Source organism: Phaethon lepturus, unplaced genomic scaffold (assembly GCF_000687285.1).
Source record: "Phaethon lepturus isolate BGI_N335 unplaced genomic scaffold, ASM68728v1 scaffold9419, whole genome shotgun sequence".
Taxonomy (NCBI): Eukaryota; Metazoa; Chordata; class Aves; order Phaethontiformes; family Phaethontidae; genus Phaethon; species Phaethon lepturus.
In genome coordinates this window covers 12,223-29,606 of record NW_010562723.1, presented here as the reverse complement: position 1 = coordinate 29,606, position 17,384 = coordinate 12,223, and the positions used below count along the sequence as shown (strand labels likewise).

Below are 17,384 nucleotides of genomic sequence, written 5' to 3'. Positions count from 1 at the left end.
ATTGAGGACTGATAATTGGTATGAAGAGGCAAAGCTTTAAATAGCTACTTCCTATGCTGTACCAATGGGCGCTATGGATAAATGATTAGTCTGCCACATTCATGACATTCTCCTTTTAATCTGTCCATTGACTAATGAGAGATCATAGACCTAATCTGCAATCACCTATTAGTCACAGGACTAAACATATTATGAAAGGATTTAATTTATCTTAGTGACTCGGTTTTAAACTGGTAAGGCTAGGCAGTCTTACTGAGCTAAAATACTTGTGCTCTCTCTCTACCTTGGCTTTTGATTTTAAATGGGACACGATTAGCAAAAGGTGCAGACAGCAGTGATGATTTTGTGGCAGTTTTGTGCCTTGCTGTATTTTGCTCGGTTATTAATCTCTGTAGCAGAATAGTAAACCTACAAGGTTTAAATTCCTAGCACATATAAAGAGAGGAAACATTATTGAAGGAAGCTCCAAAAACGTGCCCATGTCTGTGCATTTGGCACTACTAGGTGACCTCTCTTCTTCAGGTTTTTTTTTTTGTTTTGTTTTTTCTTTCTGTGAAATTATGAAATCAATGCAATAGGCACAAGGTACCTGGATCCACATACTACCGAGGTGATCTTTCATGGATTATTTGGATTGTGTTCACCAGCACCTTACCATAATGCACATCTAATGTGTCTGGGGGTGTTCTGCAAGCCAACAGTACTGTCCTTTTCTTCCAGATGAAGAAGATGAAGAGGAGAATGACGAAGAGTCCAGCTTGGGGATTGATGAAAGAAATTCTGGATCTGAAGATGAAGTCTTTGATGACTCTATTTGCCCAAAGAGTACCTAAGCCATCATTTCCTTGGGTTGACTACTTGTTTAGCTTTAGGGGCAATATTGTGTGTTTAAAAAGAAAACACAGAATTTTTCATTATTCACCACATATTAATGCCATTAAGGGCCAGAATGTGTGTACCCCTCCTCAGTGCAGCGTTCCTCCCCAGGAAATCTCAGTGTGAAGATCATTAAACTGCTGGTAGTATAGGGTACCCTAATTAAAAAGTTTGGAAAAATAAAACTTAGCTAAGCACTAAGAATTAATAACTTTGTGTAAAGAACCATTCACCATTTCACAGCTGTTTTCTGGAGAGAAAAGTCTCCTCTCAGGAGTGGAGCTGGAGCAAGGCTGTAACTGCTCTCTGGAAACCTGCTGCCTGGCCTAGCTAGATCCCTGCTCAGGGAAGTTCTGCGGGGACCCTACCGTGGTGTTAAATTAAGCTCTTTGTTACCACCTCGTGGATTTATGCAGCAATTGCCTGTTGCTAGGCTGCTCCCATGAGTATCTGAAAAGTTAGGAGCTTTACTTTGCAAAAATCCTCTTCCTTCTTTCCTTCCTTCATTCATTCAACAAAGGCAAGCAACCTCCACCCCCCCCTTGTCTTATGCATAAGTTTAACTAGATTAGGGTGTTGTTTTTTAAAAAAAAATCTTTGAGTGATATGTCAATGACCATGTAACAACACTGCTTTATTTTCAGTTAGAACTTACCAACAAATGACCTTATAATATTTTTGTAAATTGGATTTTAACATCATTTTCACAAATTGAATTTTTTATTAACTTCTCATTCATCTCCTTTTTCAATGAAATGTTGGGAAGAAATGAAAAGGCTTTTTACTTATCGAAAAAGTGCAAATTACTAATTTAATGGGGAAATTACATGTTGCATTAGCTTCTTCATATTTGTCTCTTTATGTGTAATTTGCTTTGCCTTTTTTTTTATTATGCCCACTGATTTGGGTTGATAATGCTGACTTGATTAATATGACTGTTTTAGAAATTCACAGATCTTCCTCACCATGAAACAAATGGAACGGGTCTTACGAACCACAGCTTTGTTTACAAATAGAGCTACAAATGCTCCCTACAGCAAGTTCATCATTTATAGAGGAGGGTGCTATGGATAAACAACTACATGTTCACATAATTGAATACTGTACTGTAACATGTATTAATTACTGGGACTGCATTACTTACAAAAGCTACTTTTGAGCACTTGGCTTTAATATTGGCTTTGATGCTTGTAGTCTTACTTCTGGAAGCAAACTGTCTTCACTGAATGTAAAGAAAAACAGATCCATCCAGGACATTCACCCCCTCATGGAGGAACGTGGCCCATGTGGTTTAGGTTTGAGGAAACTTTAGGGAGCCAAGAGAATGGTCTTATTATGGAGGATGCTGGGCAATGTGCACAGTAGGAGAAGCTACTAGCTCAAGCTTGCAACTACAGTACAGTCATAATGAAACAAAACTATTCTTTGACTCTTTTCTTCTCAGACTGCAATGAGGCACTCTTCCAAAACACCATCCAGCTCCGGCAGAAGCGGTTAGACATTGAGAAATCTTTAACAGAGGAGAAGAAAGTTGCTGCTAACCTCAGAAAGAAATATAATGCCTTGGCCGAAAAGGTATTGTAGTGTTTTCTTCTCAGCAAGTGTCAGCTCCATTACAATGGAAATGTTGTGCTAGTGATTTTGGCTAAGATTTAAAAGCAAAATTCTAACCTTTGAGAGGCCTCAGTTTGGGTAGAGAGATCTGTGGTAGCACAGAGGCAGGAGGCAATTCAACGTGGGTCACCTGTCCTCCTGAAAAGTGTAAATCAAGGTGGTCTGACCTTAGCTGCTACAGAGCTGGATCCAGGTTTTAGGTCCAGTTCCTTCCCAGCTGTCTGACCATCATGCAACAGCAGAAACTGGATTCTCTGGTTCAGGTGCAACACCTGATGTAGCCTGGCCCATCCTCTGTGCATGTGTATGGGAATGGAGAGATTGAACAATCCTTACCCTAGCACAAATGCAGGTTAAAATAAATGCATAAAAAAGCAATTCTTCCATCTATTTCTTTTTGCTCTTTGTCATAATAATCATTGAATAAACTCACTTGGTACAAGTTTTCCTTTTAGCTTTTTTGAGCTCCTGCATTCATCAAGACATTTGATTTATATTAATTCAAAAATATCTTAATTTGAAGGGTTATCCGGGATAGAGAGAGAGTTCTGACAAAATAACATTATGCAAGTCTTGCTTTTATTGTGTCTCAAAAATGTTCCATCAAATATGCTTAACTTACAACATTTTTTGTTTAGTTTTTAAAGGCTTTCCTAAGTGCCAGCTGCCACATAGTCACCCTGGGGTCTGACATTTGAGTCTGAATTGTTTCTTTCTCATGCAGAATCAATAAGCATTTCCAGGCATAACACAATAAAAAATATCTTGCAGGCTCTGTAAATCTAGAAGTGTTTTAGACACTAAACAAAGCAGCTGTCTCTTGATACATACAGGACTTCTCTACTAAGGAGGCATTTATGAGTGTACATGTGTACAGAGATATTCAGGGTAGAATGTTGCTTGAATATGTAGATGAGCCTCATGTTTGCCTGCGAAACTCATCTATCACAGTATGTTTAAAAAAAAAAAAGGCACTTTTTTCTATACTTCTTTTTCTTTGGATTAGGAGCTCTAACACAGAACCTTGCTGCCTTGTGTATTTGAGTACTACAGGTTTTTTGTTTGTCCACAATCTGTCTTTCTGCAGGCAAAAGTAGTGGAAACCAGTCTGGACACCGCAAAGAGTGAACTGGAGACCTTTCAGTGGGAAAAGCAGCAGAAACTGAATGAGCTATATGTAGTTGTGCCTTTGAAACTCCATCAGGTAATTTAAGATGTTGTACATCTGCAGGTGCAGAATGGCCTATGTACAGCTGAACAATGGTGTTACTGTTTTTTGGGGCCCTTAGTTCCTGATTCACCATAGTCTCCTGGAAGTGAAGTGACATTAATGGAGCTTCATGCTACTATTTCCTCTAGATGATTTTTTTCCCTTCTCCTATACTGACAGAAAAGAGGTAAGGACAGGCAGGTTGCCTCATTGCTGAAATATGCATAGTCCTCAAGTGTTTTATAGGTTTGGCATGGGATTTTCCTTCAGGTCCATACCTACTGATATTCTCCTGGAAAAAAACCACCCCAAAAAAACCAAACCAAATAAATCCCCCAAGCTATTGAAACTAGTGGGAGTTTTGCCCAATTCAAGAATGCTGGATTGGATGCAATGCATTCATCTACACAGCTGTTAGCACAGAGATGATAAGTAGAAAATGAAGAGGAAAACTCAAGACAATACTGTTATTTCCTCTGGGATGAATCTTGTCCTCAGAGAGAGAAGCTAGGCCTCTGCCTGTTCTGGCTTATATACCTCTGAGGCAAGCTCAGCTCTATTTTGATTTGTTGTATCTCCGTTAAAGGGTTGGTAATAAAGACAGAAGAGTCTGAGGCCTGACTTATTTATGTGAATTATTAATTACAGAGCAAATACCAAATGCAATCCTGCAGCTTCCAGATCATTCAAAAGTACAGCTGACAGAGAGTCCCTTACTCCCCCTTTGTTCCAGGTGCCATGAAAGGGTAGACAGCTTGGTATGTGGGCAGTCATCACAGCTCTAAGTAGTCTTTGAGTTTTGCTGAGTGGTAGTGATTCCCTGGCCCACAATGTGAGAGTTGTGCCCACACTTACTATTACCTTACTCATTAGTTCTGTAATGCTCACACATTTGTTATCCAGAGAGATCACCAGCACCGTTCATAAGTAAAGTCAGCCTTGCTTATGGCTGTTTCTTGTAGGTGGAATACTTGGTTAATGGGGAGATGCCTAGTGACTTCTCCCAGGCTTTGGTATTTACCAACCAGTCCTTAGAGTATCTGCAGAAGAGAATTGTGGACCTGCATAATGAAAAGCTAATGCAAAGAGAGATCTATAAGAAGGCCCAGGAGCAACATAAGCAGCTTGTCCAGGACAAAAAGGAGATGGAGATACAGATTCAACGTGAGTAACAGAGACTCTGAACAACACAGCGTACTAATGCTCATTGTGTCCCCCTCACTGGATGGGGACAACTCACCAGATGTCTGTCTTTACAGTCTCACTGATGTCATAGCTGGTTACCACAGAAAATAAAACAGAAAGAGCAGATCAAGTGGACTGTTTTGATGAAGTACTGGTAGTTCTCTACCACTGCAGAGTCATTAGGCTGTGTGAAATAGTTAGGGAACTTGGTATAAGGAGAGTTGGCTGAGATGAGACACTGGAAATCAGGACACATGATTGCTATTTCTGACTGTAAACCAGAACTGCTAGGAAAAAAGTACTTTCCCCAAAGCTATGTAAGCTCCTTTGGCAATTTCCTCCTCTGTGTAACTTAAAAAGAATGAAACAAGCCCTATTTGAAACACTTACTTTCCCAAGGACCAAATCCAAAGGTCTGTCTAGCACCACCAAACCTGTGGAGGCCCTATGTAGCCTTTGCTGTGGGAGTGGCTTGCTAGGTCTGGCTCAGAGTGCGTCTTAGTGACCATACAGACATGGTCATGGGCAAGGACAAATGGCAACACTAAGTTGTGAGCTCTGTGTGGTTTTGTGTGAATTATTAATTACAGAGCAAATACCAAAGAGCTCAGACAAAAAGCTGGGGATAAGGCAGAAGTTCTTATTAACCAATGAAAGACAGTGTTACCATTTGTGTTGTGCCCCTTCTGTTAGGACTGGAAGAGAAGTGCAATCATCTGCTGATGAAGAAGTTTGGCCGGCTCGTTGATTTTGAAGCAGTTCAAGCACACTCTGTTAACATATGCATGGAAGAGTTGGAAGTGCAAATAATGGAGAAAGAATACATACACTCCCAGGAGCTAAAAGAGTGGGAGGTAAAGATCAGGGAAAGGAGGAAGATATATGTGTTATGATGATCTGTTAAGGCTTCATTTCCCTGGGGCTGAATAGTTATGCTAAAATCTTTTGTGAACATGTTCACGTTTGGGTTTATGTATGATGTCACTTGTCATTAATAGACCATAATGTCCAATTCCCATTTCCCATCATCATTCTTACCTCCGCTCCAGTTGCTGACGCACATCCTATTTTCTCATGGAAGTAGTTGATGGTCTTTCTGTTTTACTTTCCTCGAATGCATCCTTCTGCTTCAGTCCCTATGCAAAGTTCTTCCAGGGAGCTTTCATTTCATTTTCAGCTGGCTTTGGCACCTACTGCCTCCTCCCACTGCCTTTGGTGCCCTGGTTCATGCCTGAGACGGTAGCCTGTGCAGTCTGAAAAGTTCCTCTCTCTATCCGGGGCGGCCTAAGGCTCAGCTGCTGTGGTGCAAGCAGGCAACACTCTTACGCTGCCCTTACAGAAAGGCGTGTGTGGAAGAGCTATGTACCGAATGGCTTTTTCTTTCCCACACTTTTGCCTAACTAACTGCTTTACCTACTGAGGCATTTGCAAATACTAAAAAACAAAAAAAGACAAAGACAGATTGCATTAGAGGCACTGTGGGATCAGGTGGTGTATGCAGGATCAGTCTGTTGTTTACCTCTTCTGTGACACTTCTGTTGTGCCTAGTGCTTTTCCCCGCTTCGCGCTTTGTCTCCTTTCTCATCCCAGCTAACCTTTTATATCTTTCTAGAAAAGAATCTTGGACCTGCAGCAGCAGCTAATGAAGCTGACAAAGGAAAACACCAGCAAGCTGCAGCAGCTGAACCGGTTTTGCCTTGAAAAGCATCAATTTGAAACTAAGCTGGCTTCGCTAAAGAATGATCTGGTAAGCCTTTTAGCCACTATATTACATGCAGGTTTGGGACTGTTCAGAAACAGGTAAGGGATCATGTGGCCCTCACCAGCTCTCTGGTCTCACATCCTGCTCCGCAGTCAGCAATTTGGGCTCAAGTTGCCTAGTGGCACTGTCTGAATGGCTGCTCCAAGTCTTGCAGAAAGCGAGATGAATGAGCCAATCTTGAAGTAGGCCATACCTTAGCTTCTCTGTACTTACTTAGCTGCTTTCTAATAGCAAAACAAAATCATCTTATTTCTAATTGAAAAGCATCTTGCAGCAAGTCAAAATTATGCCTTTGTTACATGGAAACAGCCAAAATGAATTAAAGTGTTTTCTTTGCTCTCTATTAGGGAATAAGGCAGCCACCTGTGACAGTCTGAATCTAAGTTAGTGGTCTCTCACTCCAACTTCCACGTAGTTCTGACTGTGGAAAAGTCATGAAGCTGTCCTGCCTCTTGGAAAGCTTCACTTTCCCACTTGGAAATAAATTTCTGCTGTTCATTCTCCCATGTTTTATAGGAGCTATTTTTTTTCCTCTCCTTACAGGGAGTAGAATTTCAGGGCACTCGATCTACTGCCATCAAAGAGAAAGCCAGGCTGGAGTCACAGCTCAAGCACATGGCTCATGACACAGCCCTCCTAAGAGAAGAAATCAATCTTCTAAGCAGAAAAGATGGATGCTTAAGAGAACTAGCTCTCCTTAGCAGAAAAGATGGGTGTCTCTTTCCACAACCTTCATCACCACAGGACTCTGAGAGACCAACTGAATCATTCCCTGTTCTTACACCAGAAACGGTAACTAACAGTCCAAGTCTCCTTTAAAAAGGGACATGGGTAACTGTGGCCGTAGTCATACCTGGAAGCAAGAAATGAACTGCTTTGGCTACACAGGGGTTTAGTTGTAAAGGGTTATATTTGTTTCCCCTGTCAAAAGGTGACTGTAGTGACAGATACGGAATAAAAAAGTGCGAATACAAACTAGTAAATGCTGTTATCAGTCGTTGCAGAGATTTGCGCTCTGTGGGTGTCCGTGTGTGTGTGTGTATGTTGAAGGCTGGATATGAGTTTCACACGGGCAAATACAGCTTTGGTACCCGTGTTCTCAAAAATGGTAAAAGAGGTCTGCCGTTAAGGGTGGGTTTTTATGTTATTTGCTGAAGATTCTAGCAGCAATGGCACCTCTCTGCTACTCGTTAGAATCAAGGGAAGTGCTATGTGTTTGGAGAAAGCAAAGGGACCTTTCTCCTCAGGGCCTACAGTGCTCAGGTGGGTATGGAGCTCATTAAAGCCTTTCCGACTTGGCTCTGCTCTGTAGCAGTGGAAAACTGCACTGCAGTGCAAGACGTGGTATTTACCTGGCAGGAGGAGGGTACAGCATATGCCAAGTCAGCCTGTAATCCCACTGGCTTGCACCTGCCTGCTCAGAGTGAGAAGGCCAGGCTCTGTATGCTTGCAGGTTTTACTCTTTCTGGCCTCTGGCATTTGGTATGGTAGCAGTGCGTGATCATTTACAGCACTTACCCTGCCTTACTGTGAAAACTTCCTTCATCCCCAAAGCAGAGGGGTTGTGTTGCACTGTTCTTCCAGTGCAAGGGTACATGGAGGGGCTTGGGGTGTGTTGCTAATTTTTAATTAAATAGATTGAACAACCTGCAGCTGCTCTTGCTCTTCCTCCCCACTCCCTGTGGGGAGCCTTTTTTGCTCCTCTGCCGGTGTATGCTCAGCCAGGATCCAGCCAGGCATGAGAACAGCTGCTGGCCCCAGCACAACCCAAGGAACAGTACTTGTGCAGCCTGCCTTTTCCGCAGGTCCCTGTGAAGGTGCTGATCATCCCCTTTTTCCTTAAGGGAAAAAACTAACCACAGCCCTGGATGCTGAAAGCTTTTGAAGCTGAAAAACCACAGGATGGCAGGTTCCCCCCCATCACCAAACTCATGCAGCTGTCCTTGGAGATAAATGATAATTTCCTCTAGCTGTGCTCCTCACTAGAAGTTTTATGTCACTTAACTGGCACAGGTACTGGCTGTCCCTCTTCTCCTGAGCTCAGCATTGAGAAGATTTGTGTGGGTGGCTACATTGCAAGTGCAACTGAAGGAAAATGTCACCTTTCCCCCAGTGTCCTGCTTGCTGTATGCCTGCAAGTAAAAAAGAGTAGGTTCATTCTGTGGGAGGGTTTAGTGTATGGCCAGCCACAGAAAAGACTAAAGCCTTTATTTTAGATGTTAAAGCGTGGGTTTGTCTTTACAGATACGCGGCTGCAGATGGCGTGTATGCGAAGGGTTGTTTAAGTTGATTAGGCAGAGTGCATAACTCTAGTCCACTCACAGGAGTGTGTTCCTGGGACAAACCTTCCTGTGGGGGAGAGGAAAAGACCTTTTTGACAGCATTATCTTCCGTGAAGCCCTCACTGCAAGAGGGTGCTAGATCATGGTGGTGGCAGCTCTGTGCCATGTCCTGCAACGTCTCTTGTGCTGCTGTTTCAATCTTGTGCTCTGATGAACAGCCCGGTGCCATGGGTAGCTGCTGCCTTGTTTCTTGGGCCCTCCTCTGACCTTGCTGAGGATGCCTTCTGTCTCCATAGCATTATAAAAGGCACATATACATCTATATACAAGTGTATAAATATATAAATAGAGGTGTTATACAAAAATAAATACCCATTCTCTTTTTGTCTTTAGAATAAGTCTTTTGCAAAAGGCAGCTTGGTCCCTAGCTGGTGGGAGAATGAGTCTCTAAGGGCCTCAGTGGTGGTGGGCTGCTGTTCAGATGTCTTGGCAGGTCCTGACCCAACGATGTGATCACTGGATTCTGGGGATGGAGATCTCCTCTGGACTGGCAGCAATCTAGTCTTTCTACCTCTTCAACTGGCACCAGACCTAGGCAGCAAGGGCTTCCTGAAAGGGAAAGGAGTAAGAAATTATTACAATGCATACAGAAATGAGAGATGCTGTGGTAGCTTTCTCGTCAACAGTCCACTTTATGAGGACAGGTACTCTGATCAAAGAGGAAGGCCTGCATTCTGAAAGTCCTGGCTACATGGGAGTTTGATCCTACACTTGCACACAGCAAGTTTGATCCACACTAGGTGGGGTGGATCAGCGGATCAGGTCCTAGGGAGATGAATTCACATAATTTTTCAGGGACCTTGTTGTTTTACTGGCGGTCTGGAAAATGCAAAATTAAGGAGGACTGAAGGACAGCATCTCTGCAACCACAAACAGGTATGTGCCCTTCCAGCAGCACACAGCTCAAGCTTTTGGAGAAATGTGTCCTCTAAAACTGACTGAGGCAATTTACAGTCCCCAACTGCTGCTATGGCCTTTCCCTGTCGCTGTTCTATGCGGTGTTACAACTGTCCTTGCACCGCAGAAGTAAGCATGAACAGAGTCATCAGAAAGGCTCTACAGTGAGATTTCCCTTCAAGATCAGCCTAAAGTGATGAGGTGAAGCAAGCACGGAGTTTTCCAGACCACTGACCTTGGTGGAACAGGGGATCCCGTCGAGCATCCAGGCTGGGGCCTCCCACTTTGCTACCCAGCACTGGATGATGGAGGCCAACAAAGTGCTCTTGAAGCTGAGGACAGTCATCTTGTGGCTGAAGAAGCTGGTGAGTGGAGTCATCTTGGAGACTGTAGAGGAAAGAGCTGTCTTCTGTTCTTGAGTTGGTCAATCTGGAGAGGCAGACAAAGAGGTATTAACAGATCTTTCCTCCTTGAAAGATACGACCTATGTAACATCTCAGCCAGCTGCATCAATGCAATGACACAGTGCATTCCTTAAATGAGGGGAAGAGCAGAAATTGGGAGGTACTTGTGGGATGGGAATGAGGTGATGGTATCCAGGATTCAACATCTAGTGCCACAGGACCTGGGAGGAGTAGTGCCTCCCAGTGGGCACAGGAATAATGAATTGACCTCTGAGCAGCGAGACACAAAGCACCCGCAACTGGACCCTGGCCAGATTCTGGGGCAGCTGTTTATCAGTATCCAGTCATAGATGTTGGCTTCTCTCATCCTACTTTTCTGTCTCCTGCTTTAGAGAAGAGTGAGGAAAAGGGGAGAGGGGGAAGTAGGTCTTGGCCATCTCTATAATTATATTATCTCTCCCTCAAACCATAAGAGGAATGTGCTGTACAAAGAGAATTTAGACAAGGCGGCCAATGCTGGAGCACAGATTTGTTTCTCAAGTGAATTGGGACAGATGGGAGTGTGGCGGGTAGCCTTGTGGGTCCCATGGGATTGTTCCACCCTCCACAAGCCAGGACTAACCTGGTGGGCTGGTAGTCTTGCTGGGCATTCCCGTTTTGCAGCACTCTTGCCTGCAGCAAGGCGTTGGTCTCCTCGTGTGACTGGAAGGAAAGAGAAGGGGATTCTCAGTGGAGTAATGCCACACAGCAGCGTTAGGAGGCGGGTACTGATCTGGGAGCCACAGCCAGCGCCGCCGTGGGGCAGACTGGTGAAGCTCTTACGGCAGAAGGCAGAGAAAGCTGAAACTGTTTCTTTTGCTACAGAGCACAGTGGAACTGAGCACTGAAAGACTCAATTCATGCTTACTGCTGAATCGATGGGGGATGATGACCAATTTATAGCCTCAGTTATAAATTGTGTTATGGCCTGTGTTACTATTTACACACAGAGTCCTCAACACTGTCAGCCCCTGTGAGCTTAGGAACCATTTCCATAAGAGTAGCCTTTGCTCACTGTCTCCTCCATACTTAGAGCTGCTGCCCCACAAAACCACCTCTTCACCAGTGTTTTGGAGACCTTCTTGTTCCTCCCATGTCTCAGACTCCACTGCAAAGGGGAAATCTCTTTTAAGAAGCCAGTCTTGCCATTGCTACATGCTGCAAAGTGTGCCCGCCGTGTCTGGAGAAGACCTCTCACTGCAACAATGGCCTCCAGCTCATTTTAAACCAACTTTTAACCACAGCTGTGGACATACCGGTGGTACTTCATCTGGACTGTAATCTCGGGGCTTGGTGCTTGCATACCCCACTCCTGCAGAGGGGCAGATGCCATTCAGATGTGCCCTGTTAGCGTAGGGCTGCCCATTAACATAGGGATGTCCATTAGCACGAGGAGCAGAGATGCCCCTCAGAGGCACCATGGTGTACTGGCAGGACGATACTAGCAGCCCAGCTCCTGGGAAGCCCATGTCGATGGTTTGCTCTGCAGAGGGAAGAAAAGGGAAGTCTAAGGACAAAACCAGAGGTAACGTTGAGCTTCTTGAAGCTCAGCAGGGATAGTGTTAGGCTATTTTGGTACCCAAAGCACCCTGGGAGATAAACAGTAGAAAGGGGCCCTACATGAAGACAAAGGGAGTGCCCTTCCCTCCATTCTAGTCCCAGGGCTCCTTCTCAACAAAGCAAGCAGGACATGGAACAAACAGCGGCCTTTGTCTTTATGGGGTTCCACAGGACATTTGAGACTTGCCCTCTGCCCACCCTTTCTCTGCTTCCCAGAATGTGCAGCCCTCCCATTTTGGGTGTTTGACCCAACTACACCCAGAGTCAGATCTAACCCACAGGGAAGAGCACGCCTTGTAAATCAGCCCTCAAGAAAGAACCCTTACTCTGCTTGGACCAGGCTCTCCAAAGGCAAAAGGGGATGAAAGCCACGATGAGGAGTACGACAGAGCCCAGCACAACGCCTACAATCAAGTATGGCAAGTCGCTGGAACGGGCCACCATGGCTCCTGTCCCCAGGCCACTGTGCCCACCACTCAGTGGGGGATGCTGCTGGGGGGACACTGTGGATGGTGGAAGACGACCTGGCAGACCAAGAGACTTCCGAGCTGCGAAGGGAAGAGAGAGAGAGAGAGCATAAGCGTTAGACACCTCCATGGCAGGTGGAATAACAACTTGCTCCAGGAATGTCTATGCTGCTGTGGAGTGGACACACTTCTATGATGGCTTTAAAGAAGCGCTCCTGGATGACAGAGGGTTTAGGAGGCTGATGCATATTGCAGTACAGATAAGTCCTCTGTGCTTGGCTTACAGATCTTCCAGGCTCTTGGGCTGCTCAAGCAAAAGGAAAAAGGAAAATAGCTTCTCCAAAACACCCACTTGGACTTAATGCTATCATGACAGTGCAGCTGCTTGGAAGGCAATATGGGACCTCCTTACAACCAAGCACAAGAGTTCGGAACAGCAAGGGGAAGTTAGCCCTTCTAGTTCCAGTCACCATCTACATGACACCTAGGAAAACAAAAGGTCACTACTTGTTGTTGGGTTTTCTGGCATGGTTTGGGTAGTGGTGGGGGCTCCAGGGGTGGCTTCTGTGAGAAGCTGCTAGAAGCTTCCCCTATGTTTGACAGAGCCAAGCCCAGCCAATGCTCCAAGATGGACCTGCTGATGGTCAAGGCTGAGCCCATCAGCGATGGTGGTAGTGCCTCTGGGATAATGTATTTAAGAAGGCAGAAATAAAACCGTGCAACTGCAGCAGTGAGAGAGCAGTGAGAATGTGTGACAGCAACAGCTCTGCAGACACCGAGGTCAGTGCAGAAGGAGGGGCAGGAGGTGCTCCAGGTGCCAGAGCAGAGATTCCCCTGCAGCCCGTGGTGAAGACCACGGTGAGGGCAGGCTGTGCCCCTGCAGCCCGTGGAGCTCCACGCTGCAGCACATATCCACCTGCAGCCCATGGAGGACCCCACGCCAGAGCAGGTGGATGCCTGAAGGAGGCTGTGCCCCTGTGGGAAGCCTGTGCTGGAGCAGCCTCCTGGCAGGACCTGTGGAGCTGTGGAGAGAGGAGCCCAGGCTGGAGCAGGTTTGCTGGCAGGACTTGTAACGCCATGGGGGACCCACGCTGGAGCACTCTGTTCCTGAAGGATGGCACCCCATGGGAGGGACCTCAAGCTGGAGCAGGGGCAGAGTGTGAGGAGTCTCCCTCTGAGGAGGAAGGAGTGTCAGAAATAATGTGTGATGAACTGACCGCAACCCCCATTCCTGGCCCCCCTGCACCGCTCAGGGGGAGGTGCTGGAGAAATTGGGAGTAAAGTTACTGGGAAGAAGGGAGGGGTGGGGAGATGGTGTGTTTAAGATTTGGTTTTATTTCTCATTATCCTACTCTGATTTGATTAGTAATAAATTAAATTAATTTTTTTCCCCAAGTTGAGTCTGTTTTGCCCATGACTGTAATTTCTGTGTCATCTCTCCCTGCCCTTATCTCAACTCACCAGCTGTTTGTTATATTTTCTCTCCCCTGTCCAGCTGAGGAGGGGAGTGACAGAGTGGCTTTGGTGGGCACCTGGCCCCCAGCCAGGGTCAACCCACCACACTACTACGCTGAAGGAAACGTGACGGACTCCGCACAAGGGGTCTGTGAGTACCAGTATGGGTATATACGCACCCCGAACCACAGAATCAACAAACCTATGCCTCTCTTCTCCCCAGTGCTGCCTCCATCACCTTGCCTGAGCTTGGACGATGCACCGTGAGGCAGGTACCTGCCTCGCTGTGCTCTGACAGCTGCAGGTAGGGAAGGCAGCAGGCTGTGCTCCCAGAGTTGCCCAGTGAAGCTGGTTACCTTTGGTTTCACAGATCATCACGTTGCTGAACTCGCTTTCACCACCCTCGTTGAAGCATTGCATCTTAATGTCATATGAGGTCTCTGGCTGCAGGTGGCTGATGGAGTGCCAGTACCGATCTCCTGAGGAGGAAGCAAACACAGGATGTCGTTAGCTTCCTTGGGGAACACAGAGCCGCCTGGGTCTACAGCCATGCTAGGTAAAGCAGGCCTGGACAGCAGCAGCAGCCGCCTTTTGTGCACGGGGCTCCTTCTGGCTGTGTACTCTTCCAGGAGGAACCAGCAGCTGGGACCAGTCTCTCAGTATCTCCTACCTTCCACCACGTCCTTCTTGTAGTCGCTGTCATTGTCACTATCAGTGGGGCGATAGTAGATGTAAAACCCGTGGATGGGAGTGTTGTTGTTGCTGGCTGGGATATACTGCAGGGAATGGGAAGGAGAGCAGAAATTAGCAGAGATGTCCCATGCTCTGTATTGTACTAGGTGAGGAGCAGTGGGGATAAATGGGGTGGGACAGGAGGAAGACCTGTAGGGGCATCTTCCTTGCGTTGCCACTGGTTTGCATAGCAAGTATAAAAATTGCACAGTAAGCTCCTTCCAGGAGTTCAGTGCTCTCTTATACTCTGACGCTTTGCTTCTCTCAGGTAACAGACAAGCCACGAGTCTGGTCCTGTCATCCCAAGCATCTAGTACTCTGCTCCCTCCAGCAGCCACAGCCAATGCTTCACAGCAAAAATTCCTCAGCAACAGTGACTGAGCTGGCCAAGGACAAGTACACCTTCACCTCGACTCCAGTAGGCTCATGGCTTCCAGACAAGCTGCATCTTGCCACCAACAAGTGACCGCAGGAGTCTTATGTTTCTGAAGACAGCTCTGTTTCCCCCCTGCCCCTCCAGGGCACTACTGTCCCAGCTCCATGGGTTCTTGCTGTCTTTCACCCAGTATTTTATCAGCCACTGTTTGTGTTTAAATGAACAGCAGTGCCCAACCCATCCTGTAGCAATTTCTGGCTAGAAGCACCTAGGAGAGAAGAGGGCAATGCATCCCTCTGAATCAGCTCTAAGCTGTTGGAAACACTTGGATCTGGGCTTGTGATCCAAAAAATCCTGCCCACTCCTAAATGTCCTCTGGGGTGGACTGCTGTAAATGATTATCAGCACTTAGGACTGCTACCCAGCAAGAGAGAGTGAAGGACATATCTGCTGGAAACTACTGGGACAGACAAAGGTGCTAATGGATTCCAGGAATTTGGCCAGGAGAGCAAGATGCTGCCCCGTGCATTGCTGAACTGCTCTTGTTGAACAAAATGGTCAAGACCCTGACGTTATCCGCTGAAATGCCTCCCATGTACAATGTTGGATTCAGACGAGAAGGGTTTCCTAGGCTGACTTCCTCCCTCTGCTGGAGGGAGCTATTGGATCCCAGATCCATTTGTGCTGGTGACAGGCTCTAGTGGGGTAACCTGGGAGATCTGCAAGCTGGCCAAGTAGCACCCACACACCTGCTTCCTGCACATTCAGAGATCTCCATCCCTACAAACCTTACCATCCACTTCAGCATGATGGTGGTCTCATTGATGGCATCTGTGAAGGTGATGTATGGCCCTGCCACAGGGCGCTCGTAGACTCGGTTGCTGTACCCAGACACCACATATGGCCGTGACGCTGCACTGGGCTCGCTCTCTCCCAGGATGTTCAGTGCCCTGACACGGAATTTATAGGATGTGCCTAGGGGAAAAACGGGAAATAAAAGAGTTGCAGAGATTGGAGTCTTCCAAGACTTCTACTGTCAGCACAGGCCTGACTATGGTGAGGGGCTACATCTTCTCCAGAAGGCAGAGCGGCTACAGAGAGGTTTTGATCTAAGTACGAACACTGAATGGCCAGATTTCAACCATGCGCTAGCTGGAGCCTGCTTTTATTTGCCTTCCCCAGTTCCCGTCTGGATGGTCTAGAGGTCAGGCAGCAGTTCTGGAGAGTGTGCAGGTGGATTCAGAGATGCCTGAAAGGATGTCTTGAGTTGAAAACAGGTATTGGAAGGTGTTCTTCCTCTACTGCATGAAAATTAAGTACATAAACATTAGTTACATTGTTTTACTGGTCTTTAAGTTGGGGTAGATATGTTGCCCTTTTAAGTTGTCCAGCTCATTGTCTTTTCTCATGTGAAGCGCAACGGGAATTGTGTGCCCATCTGTCTTGCCTATGGCTAAGGAAAGTTCTGTCCTGTCTAGTAAATGGCAAAAACAAATGCCTTTAGTAACTGTATCCTGTAATACAGAAAAGCATGCACAAGCCTCCCTGAGGGAGGTCAAATCTATGCTGGTCTTTGCAGCTGGAGAAATTGGAGAAGCATCTGCAGCTTTTCCCCATGCATCTAAGGCTGGAGCTGGAGAGGCTTTGTTTTGCTCGCACATGCTGGGGCTAACCGTGACGTGACAGATGGCTAACCATCCTACAGGGACTGCACAGCTTTCCTACAGACCTCCAGGAAGCAGGGAGGAGAACACCTGCCTACCTTTCTCCAGGCCTGGGATTTCCACAGAGAGGCGAGAAGGAGGAATGTCACTGGTGGCCAGGACCCAGTCTCCCAATTTCTTCAATTTCTTATATTCCACACGGAAAGACTGGATGGGGAATCCACCATTCCCACGGGGGATCCAGGTCACGTACACGGATGTCTCTGATGCCATGGAGATGGTTGGACGGTCCGGTGCCTCTGGAGCTGCAAGGGGCACAGAAGGACATCAAACACATTCCTCTTGCCCTGTTTGGAGGATCCTGTAGCTCAGAGGTATGTGGGTGAAGGACTACCTGCATTGCACCCACCCCTCCATGCTCTTGTAAGTCCTGAATCCTCTCTTCTTTCTGCCTCTTCCTTAGAGATGGCACCCCAAATCCTCACTCTTTTCAGTTTGTGCCCTGCAAATATCTGTTACTTCTGCTTGCATCTTGCTCCTTTTCCACTCCCCACTACTTAAGTAGGATGAGATAAGGTTTGAGGTGTGTACACCCATCATGGGAGGGAGAGCAGTGAGAGGTGTGGATGCAGGGCTGGAGACAGAGCAAAAGGCCTGGCTGATGTGGAAGCAGTGAGAGCAGGGGGAGACTGACATGGGGGACAGATGGGTGTAGGAGACAAAAACAAGAGAGATTGAGAAGAACCAACTGAGGAGGAAGTAGGGAAAAGTTCTGAACTGTAGAAATGTAATTTGACAGGA

The 17,384-nt window shown here is 46.4% G+C and overlaps 2 protein-coding genes across 2 annotated transcripts in view; one reads left to right on the top strand and one right to left on the bottom strand.

Annotated features, from left to right (window-relative positions):
• CFAP44 (cilia and flagella associated protein 44) overlaps window positions 1-9,327 on the top strand; it is a 43,041-nt gene extending 33,714 nt beyond the window's left edge. Inside the window, exons 28-36 of the mRNA XM_010294370.1 lie at window positions 721-825; window positions 2,321-2,451; window positions 3,578-3,694; window positions 4,663-4,864; window positions 5,579-5,739; window positions 6,498-6,632; window positions 7,191-7,439; window positions 7,698-7,755; window positions 9,323-9,327. Of these exons, the coding sequence (XP_010292672.1) occupies window positions 721-825; window positions 2,321-2,451; window positions 3,578-3,694; window positions 4,663-4,864; window positions 5,579-5,739; window positions 6,498-6,632; window positions 7,191-7,439; window positions 7,698-7,755; window positions 9,323-9,327 (1,163 nt within the window). The remainder of the gene's footprint in view (window positions 1-720; window positions 826-2,320; window positions 2,452-3,577; window positions 3,695-4,662; window positions 4,865-5,578; window positions 5,740-6,497; window positions 6,633-7,190; window positions 7,440-7,697; window positions 7,756-9,322) is intronic.
• The window catches only part of BOC (BOC cell adhesion associated, oncogene regulated), a gene marked incomplete at its 5' end in the record, with an annotated part of 16,446 nt that continues 8,383 nt past the window's right edge, over window positions 9,322-17,384 (bottom strand). The window contains 9 exons of the mRNA XM_010294369.1: window positions 9,322-9,538; window positions 10,122-10,315; window positions 10,913-10,992; window positions 11,586-11,812; window positions 12,216-12,437; window positions 14,168-14,290; window positions 14,482-14,587; window positions 15,713-15,894; window positions 16,682-16,888. Of these exons, the coding sequence (XP_010292671.1) occupies window positions 9,354-9,538; window positions 10,122-10,315; window positions 10,913-10,992; window positions 11,586-11,812; window positions 12,216-12,437; window positions 14,168-14,290; window positions 14,482-14,587; window positions 15,713-15,894; window positions 16,682-16,888 (1,526 nt within the window). The remainder of the gene's footprint in view (window positions 9,539-10,121; window positions 10,316-10,912; window positions 10,993-11,585; window positions 11,813-12,215; window positions 12,438-14,167; window positions 14,291-14,481; window positions 14,588-15,712; window positions 15,895-16,681; window positions 16,889-17,384) is intronic.